At 39.3% G+C, this 12289-nt stretch overlaps 1 protein-coding gene across 1 annotated transcript in view; it reads right to left on the minus strand.

Annotated features, from left to right (window-relative positions):
- Positions 1 to 12289, minus strand: part of INTS8 (integrator complex subunit 8) — a 44889-nt gene that overhangs the window by 10103 nt on the left and 22497 nt on the right. Inside the window, 7 exon segments of the mRNA NM_001102556.1 lie at positions 912 to 973; positions 1063 to 1119; positions 1892 to 1925; positions 2313 to 2497; positions 6705 to 6826; positions 9852 to 10053; positions 11830 to 11940. Coding sequence (NP_001096026.1) covers positions 912 to 973; positions 1063 to 1119; positions 1892 to 1925; positions 2313 to 2497; positions 6705 to 6826; positions 9852 to 10053; positions 11830 to 11940 — 773 coding nt within the window.

Raw genomic sequence — 12289 nt, forward strand, 5'->3', positions numbered from 1 at the left:
AATCTTTTCTTCTTCAGAGATGCCTTTATTAAGAGCAATAAAATATGCCTAGATTTCTGTGCCTGCCCTTCAGGCACAAAGAAGATGACTAGAGGCTAGGGGAGAAAAGAAGAGTCATTTATGTGAGGAAACAAATGGACTCTCCTAAGTAAGAAGCTGACATCTGTGGGAAGAGAAAAATGTAAACGGTTTCTTCTTCCACAAAAGGAAGAACACTGTCTTCTCCCCTTAGTTGTCCGCCTCTTACTGTGGTTCCCAGGTGATAAAAGGAAGAGAGAAGAGTTCTTAAAGTAATTAAAGAATTTCTTAAGGTAACGAAAAAGAATTGGGGACCTCTGACAATCAGTATTAGAAAAGCCAGGTAGAACGTCATCCTTTTATTAGCCTCCATTTTCTAATTCCACCACTGACAAGAAATCAGGATTACTGAGACTGTCTGCTGCGTCGCTTCAGCGCCTAACTCTGTGCGACCACATAGACAGCAGCCCACCAGGCTCCCCCGTCCATGGGATTCTCCAGGCAAGAACACTGGAGTGGGTTGCCATTTCCTTCTCCAATGCATGGAAGTGAAGAGTGAAAGTGAAGTCGCTCAGTTGTGTCCGACTCTTAAGTGACCCCATGGACTGCAGCCTACCAGGCTCCTCCGTCCATGGGATTTTCCAGGCAAGAGTACTGGAGTGGGTGCCACTGATTCAATCTAAGGCTAGTACACTTCAGCTCTTAGTTATGCCTGATGCATAATTTCTAGGAAGATCATTACTGTAATAGAGAAATATGAAGTTGGCTACAAAGTCGCAACAAATTGCAGTCTTTTAATCAAATTATTCAGGTTTATCTATATCAGTCAGGATAGTTTATATATATATATATATAAAACAATTTAATAAAATGTAAGCTATAATACTTCTTACTTGGGGATGGAGGATGGCCAGATAGAAATATGTTCAGCTGTAATATCATTCACAATGTCCTCCTTATTTAAAAAAAAAGAAAAAAAAGAGTGTGATTTAAAAAGAACTTTCTTTCAAAAAATTTTTTAGATGAAATTATGAAAATACTGACCCGGACGTTGTGAAGTTTCACAAAGAGTGACAAAATAATAGTCAAAACCAATGGTTCCTATGAGAAAGAAAACAAAGAATCCTTAAATATTATATATATCTTAATATTTCTCTATCAGCCTCAAGGATATCAAGTACTTTCCTTCAAAAGATTCTTACCCCTTTGAAAGTTATCACCTGCTTTAGTTAGGAGTACACTAGAGATTAACATTATTTTTAATCTCATGAAAGAAATCACAACACACAATTAACACAAAAATGACCAAATTTAGGTGTCTGTCCTCCCACGTCTTTTGAAATTGAATTAAAAGAACTCCTTCCCACTAGTACTTCCAGCTACCTCTAAAAACAACTGCCTTTTTATTCCTCAAACTAATATTCAGGGACTTTCCTGGTGTTCAGTGGTTAAGACTCCATGCTTCCACTGCAGGGAACACAGGTTTGATCCCTGGTGGGAGAACTAAGATCCCACAAGCTGTGTGGCATAGCTGTTTACAGAATAGAATTTAAAGAGTGGAATCTATGTCCAATAAACAAATACGATATTAATCCTATCAAAAGAATTAAAGTTAGGATTCAGATACCTAGCCCTATTATGAAGACTTCTTTATAATTTAAAAACACCTACTGTACTCACTAAAACAGAGTATGGTAAGTGCAAAATAAACTTCTCCATTCAGACTATCCCATCCTCAAAAAAAATGATCACCAAAGATAAAAAGCACATTAACAGATTACTTAAATAATCAGCACTTTAACACTCAATAATTTTTTTTATCATATCCTCAGAAATCAGCAATAGTAGTTAGACCCACTTTTACGAAACTTACCCTTAATCTTTTGAGGAAAGAAAGCAGTTCACTCCTACAAAGACACAAATTTTTGTATATACATTTAATACCAGAAATTCAAAATAAAAACAAGAAAGTAAATTCTAGGTGAAGTTCTAGTCCTAACTTTTCAGTTCTATATGTATAAAAGAGTATAATATTCTATTGTTATACCAACCTAATAAAATGTCTTTCCTGTTTTAATTACATGTGACATCTTCAGTACTATCCAACCAGACACTGTTGATAGGAAATACACAGGTATTTCCTAAGTTGGTGCTATTAGACAAGTCCATCCCAGATCAGCACCAGAGAATTCTTACATTGTCCATTTTTATGATACACAAGGATAATGACAGACGTTCTTAGAACAGTACAAAATAGTATAAATAACTTAAAAAATAAACTGATAGAAACATACCGATACATTATACCTAATGTAGATTCCCTCTGCTTTATTAAACTAACTCTGCCATCATTTCCTCGTTTGTGTTGACTGGACACACTACAGATCTGAACCACAACTTCCCAAAGGTCTTTAGCAGTCCGTCTACTTTCTTTAGGGCCTGGAAGTTCTTTGCATGTAGCTGCTAAAAGCTGTCCAAGCTATAACATGAAAAACAGAAAACACACAGAAGATAATCTGTAATGTCATACATGCCATTTCTATTCCTGAGAACATCTGAACAAAGATCGAAGCTGGCCGCACAGAGGAAGCACAGTATTTGATGCTGGCCTCTATCTGACCACTGGGGGATTCAGAGCTCGCTGTACACTGACAGATCTGAATCAGATCTGGGAAGAGGATCCTCTGGTTCCACCACATTACAAACCTTGTTTCTAAACAACCAGTCTAAGGAGAACAAAAACAGCATAGTCTAATGAGGATAAAAGTGAAACAAGGCAAAGAGACATGCTATTAAGTGGGGGGGAAAAGTTGCTAAATACACTTACTATGATCCCACTTGAAAAAAAAAAAAAGCCTGTAATGGAATATATACATGACAGTGTTAACTATAAAAGCCCAGAGATGAGATTAAAATAGTGGTTAAATTTCACTCACACCCACACATTTTTTTAATGAAAAAAATGAGGAAAAAATATAGACACTGAAGTTGGCAGAACAGAGGAACAAGATTTAGAGCAACTTTTCTCTAAGGAAAATGGGAGCCACTGGGGATGTAACTACTGCTGATGTGAGGAGGCAGAATTAAGGAAGCACAGATTACTGAAAGGGACCGGTCTGAACAAAGGCAGCCTTCAGGACCTGAGGTGGAGAAGGATCCAGAACGAACACACACAGCACACACCCCGGCAGAAGTGCAGGAGCGTGAGAAAGCGCCGTGAGGACGGGCTGGGAGCACGCTGGCACTGCGGACAGGCTGGAGGGCAGGCCAGCAAGGAGAGGCTCCCGCACCTGAAGAGGCTGGCGGGCTCGGCCCAAGCCAGGCCTTTGTCCTGCACCACTGCGACCTAAGTGAGCACCAACCTCTCCTCCTCCTCCCACCAGCCAGCCTCCGATAATCCAAGTGCCCATCAACGCTGTCCATTTTCCTAGACTACACTACTCCCACCCTGATCTGCGAGGGAGGCTGGACAGTTTTTACTATTTCGAAAGGTCTTTAGTCACATGCTTAAGAGCTTCTTTCCTTTTTGTGATAAGCAGGTATTTAAAGAAATAAAATACATAACAGAATGGAAAATAAAATTGATTTAAACCACTTACTGTTTCATTACCCAGGGATAATGACTATTAATAGCCTTCCAGACTCTTCCCTATGCATGTGTATTAATATTCCACATGAAATTCAAAGTCTGAAAGGTGCTCTACACTGTATAATTTTTAATACACATCCCACACTCTAGACTTCTTTCTCTACTTTCTCCTCTATGCTAACAAGGGAACAAGGGGCCAGCTAAGGAAGAAGGCACGCAAAACCCTAACCCAGATGAGACAATGGGACGCCTGAGTGGCCCTGCAGCAAGGTCACCCCTTACCCTTCCTCCTCTGCAGACAGATGGGGGGAAGTGCAGGAAGCAGGGGCTAACCGAGCCCAGGGTTAGGTAACCGACAGCACAGCCTTCTGCACTGCGGGCCCTCAAACATGCAGCCAACCTCTCTGGTGCACGGCTCCACCGAATTCACTGCTAAGATGAATAAAAAGAGAAGCTACAGCACCATCTTAATACCAAGCCACCATTCTCAGTGGACATGACCATCATGAAACAAAATGGTCTCACATGAGGGCTTACTAAAGCCTAAGGGACTGCTGGGCATAATCAGAAAAATTCCCTAAATATGAGGAACTCCCATCTCACAAAACTGACTGAAAACACAGGTATAATCCAAAGTCTGAAATTACAAAGAGAAGGATAATTCACGGACAACAATATATTTTTATGAACAATCAGAAAGAAAACAAAAAAGGAGGGAAAACCAAAAAAATCAGTAACCCTCCAAAGAGCTGAAATAAAATGAACTGTTTTTCAAAAGACATACATGAAATAAGAAGGAAGAAACAAATAACCGAAGACAAATGTAAAAATCTTGCAAGGTTCCCAGACAGCCATCAATCTAAGGGACCATGTACCAAAGATGAGATGAGGGCAGATAAGAACAACAAAAGGTAATACAAGCATTAAGAAAAGAATAAGGGCGTCCCTGGTGGTCCAGAAGTTAAGAATCTGCCTTGCAATGTAGGGGATACAGGTACGATGCCCGGTCAGGGAAGATCCCACGTGCCGCAGGGCACCTAAGCCCACAAGCTGCAATTAGGAAGCCGTGCGCCCTAGAACCTGTGCTCTGCAGCAAGAGAAGCCACCACGATGAGAAGCCCCCAATCGTCATAACCAGAGAAATCCCAAGGGCAGCAACAAAGATAAATAAATAAGCATTTTTACAAAAGAATAAAGAAACTTGGGATGAAATGCATACATAAAGTCTTAAATCGTGAAACTTCTTTTTAAACTCTAAGACCAGAAAGGGAGAAAAGCTCACTGCTTCTTCAGGGCAAACACAGTATTAACAAATGAAAGATTTGTTTTCTTAGGGAAAACATCTCCGTATTTTTTTTTTTTTTTTCCGTATTTTTCAAGTTCTCTGCACAGAGAAGTATTTTCAGTGGTACAGGAGAGATGCAATTAAGAAAAAAAAAAAATAAACAACATACCATCAATTCACTGAATGAATTCTTTCACATGGAAATAATTACTAATACCAAACATGCGCACTAATAAGGGGGCTTCCAGTGGTAAAGAATCCACCTGCCAATGCAGGAGACATAAGAGACTCGGGTTCTATCCCTGGATTGGGAAGATCCCTTGGAGGAGGGCAAGGCAACCCACTCCAGTATTCTTGCCTGGAGGATCCCCATGGACAGAGGAGCCTGGCAGGCTACAGTCCATAGGGTCACAAAGAGTCAGATACAACTAAAGTGACCTTGCAAGCACACTAATAAGAATCAGGCATCAACTTAAGAGAGTTTAACAGGCTTTGAGGAAGGGTAAGGAGTACGTTAAGGCTGTATATTGTCACCCTGCTTATTTAACTTCTATGCAGAGTACATCATGAGAAACGCTGGGCTGGAAGAAGCACAAGCTGGAATCAAGACTGCCGGGAGAAATATCAATAACCTCAGATATCCAGATGACACCAACCTTATGGCAGAAAGTGAAGAGGAACTAAAAAGCCTCTTGATGAAAGTGAAAGAGGAGAGGGAAAAAGTTGGCTTAAAGCTCAACATTCAGAAAACGAAGATCATGGCATATGGTCCCATCACATCATGGGAAATAGATGGGGAATCAGTGGAAACAGTGTCAGACTTTATTTTTGGGGGCTCCAAAATCACTGCAGACGGTGATTGCAGCCATGAAATTAAAAGACGCTTACTCCTTGGAAGGAAAGTTATGACCAACCTAGATAGCATATCCAAAGACAGAGACGTTACTTTGCCAACAAAGGTCCGTCTAGTCAAGGCTATGGTTTTTCCAGTGGTCATGTATGGATGTAAGAGTTGAACTGTGAAGAAAGCTGAGAGCCGAAGAATTGATGCTTCTGAACTGTGGTGTTGGAGAAGACTCTTGAAGTCTCTTGGACTGCAAGGAGATCCAACCAGTCCATCCTGAAGGAGATCAGTCCTGGGTGTTCATTGGAAGGAGTGATGCTAAAGCATCCAGTACTTTGGCCACCTCATGCGAAGAGTTGACTCGTTGGAAAAGACCCTGATGCTGGGAGGGATTGGGGGCAGGAGGAGAAGGGGACGACAGAGGATGAGATGGTTGGATGGCATCACCGACTCGACAGACATGAGGTTTGAGTGAACTCCGGGAGTTGGTGATGGACAGGGAGGCCTGGCGTGCTGTGATTCATGGGGTCGCAAAGAGCCGGACACGACTGAGCGACTGAACTGCACTGAAGGTGCTCACGTGGAAATGGGCACAGTTCATCCCTGGCGGCTCCCTCAGTTCTACCCCAGGTACTCCAGAGCTAAAGGCAGGGTCTGACTACATCAATCAAGAAAAACTAATTAACTCCTCACTAGTTTAGGATTATACCAAAATGTTGTCTGTTAACAAAATAATTTTTGCTTACATTTTCATAACTATATGTTACTAGGAAAAAAATATTAAGAGAGGGCAAACTCAAGTGCCTTAATTATCAAAAACTATATTCTTACCTGCAAACCAATATATTTGTCCACACTTATATTCAAACTTAGAAACTAGATAAGTTCCCTAAGGAGTACAAATCTAAGGAAATTGGTCCAATAATCCCACCCTAATAATTCTTTTATTTAGATTAAACATGAATTACCTTCACAAACGGATTACTCTGGAGTAGAAACGCAGGAACTTGCAGAGTAAGGTATTCATTTTCCCTCCAGTTTAACATAAAAGCCACACACTCCTCAGAAATAACTTGGCGAAAAGGAATATCTAAAAAGCAAAGAAGAAAGTAGTTAAAATTACTACCATAACATTAAAAGAAAAAAGCAAATAGGTGCTCAGATTCCAGTTGAGTAAATGAAAAACAACAGTTACAGATGAAAAAAATAGAAAAACACTAACATTTTATACTTTTCTTCTAGAAAGTCTAATATTTTCCAATAATAGACTGCCACAGTTTCCACTACTAATCAACAAAATTCTCCACTAACACCTTAAGATGCCTAATACTCTACTGTAGAAGTGTAGGTGTTGGTATCTAGCCTCTACAAATTTATAATTTAAATGTGTGGAGAATAACCATACAAACAAAACAAATATATGATGGTACAGTATAACCTGCTAGCATATTTAGAGTGCAGAAACAGGTAAACGATGTGTAAAACCTGCAGTAAGTCTAAACTAATATTTTTCATTTTTAATAGTTTTTCTGAGTAAAGCATGATAAATATTCATGACACAAATCATTTACTCATTCAAAAAATATTATACCAGCAACAATTTTAAATAAATATATGAGGAAAAAAGTCAGTCAGAATTGTTTGACAATTATTTCCTTTGAAATATATAATATTAAATACAACTGAATTTTTATAGCTCAAAGTATATAATAGTCAGGTTTTAATGTATTTCAAGAAAGAGGAAAAGAAACCCACTGAATACTAAATAACAACGTTGACACTTAAAATGGGGAGAGCTAGATTTTTCAGTCTTTCTAAAAAGTCTGTACCTGTGGCTATTAGTTTAATACCTCACTTTATTCCAAAAAAGCAACTGGAAACGACAAAAAAGAGGCATAGGAACACAGAAAAATTAAATAAGAATACACTCTTTGCATTATCTTTTTTTTTTGCATTATCTTCTTAAAGAAGGAATGAAGACACAAGTAAATTTAATATCCCGTGCACAACGTCCCACTGTGCATTGCGCACTACACACTTTGCCAAAGGAAAGCCAGACAGCATCTGGCTCCAAGGCTTCCTGTCTTCACTGGGCACTTCTCATTAGAGGGTCCACAATCGTTCTTATAGAAGAATTAGCATCTAGAGTGGGGATCAATTCTTCCTAACAGTACACCCTTTCCCTTCTCATTTCCAAGACTGTTTACAACACAAAGTATGGGAAAAACAGATGAATATTCAATAAATCAAGGGAGGGAAGGAAGGATGAAGGGAAGGAAAAGTATGTGACCCCAAACTATTCAAATGACAACAAGGTAGTACCAAGAGACTGTAATTATATGAAGGCGTTGCCAATGATTCCAAGAGTAAAAGCATAGGGTGAAGTTGGACTGATGAGTTCAAAACACAGTTTTGTCTCTTACTTCATGGCCAAATTCTTTAACCTTCGTTTCTTGATTTACAAAACAGGGATAATTAAAGAAGCAGCTACGTCATAGAGATGCCGTGAGGACTAAATCAGTTATCTACTAAGTTCTTAGAACAATGTCAGACATATAGTTAGCAGCACTCAATAGATGTTAGGATTTTAAAAACTGTTTTTGCTTTTCATTTCAGAGAAATTACATATGACAAAACCAATCTTCAACCTTTAAAAAGAAAACACTCTGTTGACAGTATATATTAATTAAATCAATTCTTATTAAGATACTGAAGGGCACTGACATATTAAAACTCAAAGGAATTCTATCTCTAGAGTGCTAAAAGTCGTAATGTCTTTAAGAAAACACAATGTTACTAACAATTAATTCAAAAGGCTCCAGAAAACCAGCAGCCATTGGTTTGGACACATTATTAGCACCTTCCTTGATACTTCTACAACATAAATTTTACTGTGTATAGTATTAAATGTGTACAGTATGATTGAAATGCTCTGCTAAGCTGCTAAGTCACTTCAGTTGTGTCCGACTCGGTGCAACCCCAGAGACGGCAGCCCACCAGGCTCCCCCGTCCCTGGGATTCTCCAGGCAACAACACTGGAGTGGGTTGCCATTTCCTTCTCCAATGCATGAAAGTAAAAAGTGAAAGTGAAGTCGCTCAGTTGTGTCCAACCCTCAGCGACCCCATGGACTGCAGCCTTCCAGGCTCCTCCATCCATGGGATTTTCCAGGCAAGAGTACTGGAGTAGGGTGCCACTGCCTTCTCTGTGAAATGCTCTAATTATTATTAAAATATGCAAAATTAAGAAACTTAATTTTACTTAACTAAGCAAGATTATATGTAACACAGATGATAATTCTTATTTAAGCCCCTTTTCCTAAGACATTTTTGGACCGGCCAAACCTGTTCCCAAAGTGAGCACAAGTGAGTTTCTGACCCACTGGCAATCATTTTGAGGGCTGTCTATGGCAGCAATGAGGAAATAAACCTTCAACATGCAGCTTCAAGGACATTTTGATTCTTCTAACAGAATATCTTAAAACTGCAATATAATTTCTATAGTGCGCTGAAAGGTGTCCCCTCAGAATTTATGTCCATATGAAACCTCAGATGGTGATCGTACTCAGAAACTAGGTCTTTGAAGATGTGTTAGTTAAAATGTACAAGTCACATTGTATCGGGGCAGACCGTAAATCCAGTGACTGGTGCCATTACGAGAAGACAGGTGGGGACAGGGATGAGGACACGGACGGACATATACACGAGAAGGCCACAAAATGCCACACACACACACACACGAGAAGGCCACGTGAAAGAGACAAAGACGAATGATGCAGCCGCAAGCCCAGGAATGCCAAAGGCTGCTGGGAGCCACTTGAGACTACAGAGGAGCAACAGCCTTCAAAGGAAGCATGGCCCTGCAGACCCCCTGATTTCAAACATCTCATCAGCAGAACTGTAACAAATATATTTTCGGTACTAATATATAGCACCCCTAGAACAGTTTTCTACACCTCCCCCAATGTTCTCGAGTGAACTCCACATCTGAATTGTTCTAAAAGAAAATTAATTTTTTCACTGATGGTTAAAAAGTCCTGTAAATATTCTTTTAGAATCTTCCCCACAGTTACTTGAGTATTAAAATCCTGAAATTTGGCTTTGTGAAAGTGTCTTACCAGGAAGCCTCATTTCCAGATATCCTCGCACCCTACTAATAAGATCAGAAGGAGGTCTCTCTCCTGACTGCCCTGTTCCAGCTTCATGCGTATAAATATCCAAAAGCAGCATCTCATTCAGCATGACCTGACGAAGTTTTGGTGAGAATTCTGTCACCAACTCCAAACAAGCAGCAAACAGCTGTTTAGCATGGGAAAAGTCCTATAAAAAGAATAGCAAAATGGTCTGAATCACCTTTCCTCTGAAGTGAGAAAAATGTCTTTATAAGTACAGAACAAAGCAAAGAATTAATTTAAACAGTGAACACTGGTTATCTCGAGGAGTGAGGCTAGATTATCACCTTTTTACTTATCATCTCTGCATTACTTATTCCAATAAATATTTAATACTTTTATATACATATATTTTTTGGCTTCACCACGTGGCATGTGGGATCTTAGTTCTCCGTGGTGGTGGTGCAGATATATATGATGGTTTGGTTACTAAGTCATATCCAACTCTTGCGACCCTGTGGACTGTAGCCCACCAGGCTCCTCTGTCCATGGGATTTGCCAGTCAAGAATTCTGGAGTGGGTTGCCATTTCCTTCTCCAGGGGATCTTCCTGACACGGCATCAAACGCATGCCTCCTACAATGGAAGCATAAGTCCAAACCACTGGACCTCCAGGGAATTCCCTGTAATTTTTAAAAAACATTCAATAAACAATCAGTATAATATGCATGCTGTATTACTAGAGAAGTTTTACATAAACTATAACAAAACTAAAAGGTTTATATAAATGTTACATACAATAAACATATATTATACAGGTATAAAATACCATGATTAAATACCCTTCACCTAAGACAGTCAGAATTAGACCTTACCCCCTTCCACAAGGTTCCACATTCTAAAATTCTGCACACAACCCTATTAGCCTATATAACTGACTAATAAACAAATAGGATATGATCTAAGCCCTTTCCTACACATCTCCTTCTAATTTTTCCAAAACACAGCCATCGCTTATTCTCTCTCTTTCCACATGCTCTTATAATCTGGCTTCTATCCCTCATGTCATGAAGAAGAAATGGCTCTTACTAAATAACTTCTAATGGCACACTCTACTGAGTACCTTCCAGTTACCTAACTGGACTTCGGGGCTACAGCCTAGTACTGTCCATTCCCTCTACCTGACATCCTCTATCCCCTTAGCTATCATGACTCCACGAGTCTGGTTCGCATACTATACTCTTCCATGCCACTGTTTCTTGGACGCAATGCTAGACATCCTAGTGTATCCTCCTAGCGTGATCTATGATGATTCCCAAATCTGTATTTCCAGCCCAGACTACTTCCCAATAGATTACAAATTCCTTATGTAAAATCTACAGAAGTGATATTAAGGATCTTTGTTTTTAGCTTGAAATACAATCTTTTACTAACGTAATGCTACTGCTGCTTCAGCTAAGTCACTTCAGTTGTGTCCGACTCTGTGCAACCCCAGAGACGGCAGCCCACCAGGCTCCCCTGTCCCTGGGATTCTCCAGGCAAGAACACTGGAGTGGGTTGCCATTTCCTTCTCCAATGCATGAAACTGAAAAGTGAAAGTGAAGTCGCTCAGTCGTGTCCGACTCTTAGCAACCCCATGGACTGCAGCCTACCAGGCTCCTCTGTCTATGGTATTTTCCAGGCAAGAGTACTGGATTGGGGTGCCATTGCCTTCTCCACTAACGTAATACTAAATACAAATAAGAACTATTCATGTTGTCTAATTTTTTAAAAGAAATAGAGAAGAAGCCATATGTCCAAGACCATTTTTGTACAGTTATGAGGATAAAGGGAAAAGAATAAACCAAAATGCCTTTTCAGATATCCTTTCACACCTACAATGACGATTTTAAGATCAGAAAAATAAAACTGATCCTGATTCCTGGTTTCATCCTAAATTAATAAAGCACATTCTTAACCAGAGGTCAATGTATACATTTACTCACCTTAACAGTACTGCAGTGTAGACCTTTGGCCATTAGAATGTAAACCAAATCTCTTGTTAAATTGTCTTTAATTCCCAGGATGACACTACTATAGACAAGAGGTAATTCCCACTAGAAGAAATAAAAATACATAAACACACACACACAAAGCCAAATCTAGATAACAATCCTTCAGTAACAGTCAACTCCATTTAATAAAAGTATTCAAAGGTCATTTTTAAAGAGAAAGGACAATGATAGCCGCAACGAACTGCTAATCAAGATGAACATATTCACTATAATAACCTAGTAATAAATAGTTAAATGGATTGGAACTTTCTGAAGGATAGCCTACAGAAATAAAGAAAAAAATCTAGGAGTTTAATATCTATTAATCCATACAATCCTCACAATAACTCACAAGTTATTATTAAATAGGTACTATATCTCCATTTCACAGATGAGAAAATGGAGGCACACA

This window comes from Bos taurus, chromosome 14 (genome assembly GCF_002263795.3).
Source record: "Bos taurus isolate L1 Dominette 01449 registration number 42190680 breed Hereford chromosome 14, ARS-UCD2.0, whole genome shotgun sequence".
Lineage (NCBI taxonomy): Eukaryota > Metazoa > Chordata > Mammalia > Artiodactyla > Bovidae > Bos > Bos taurus.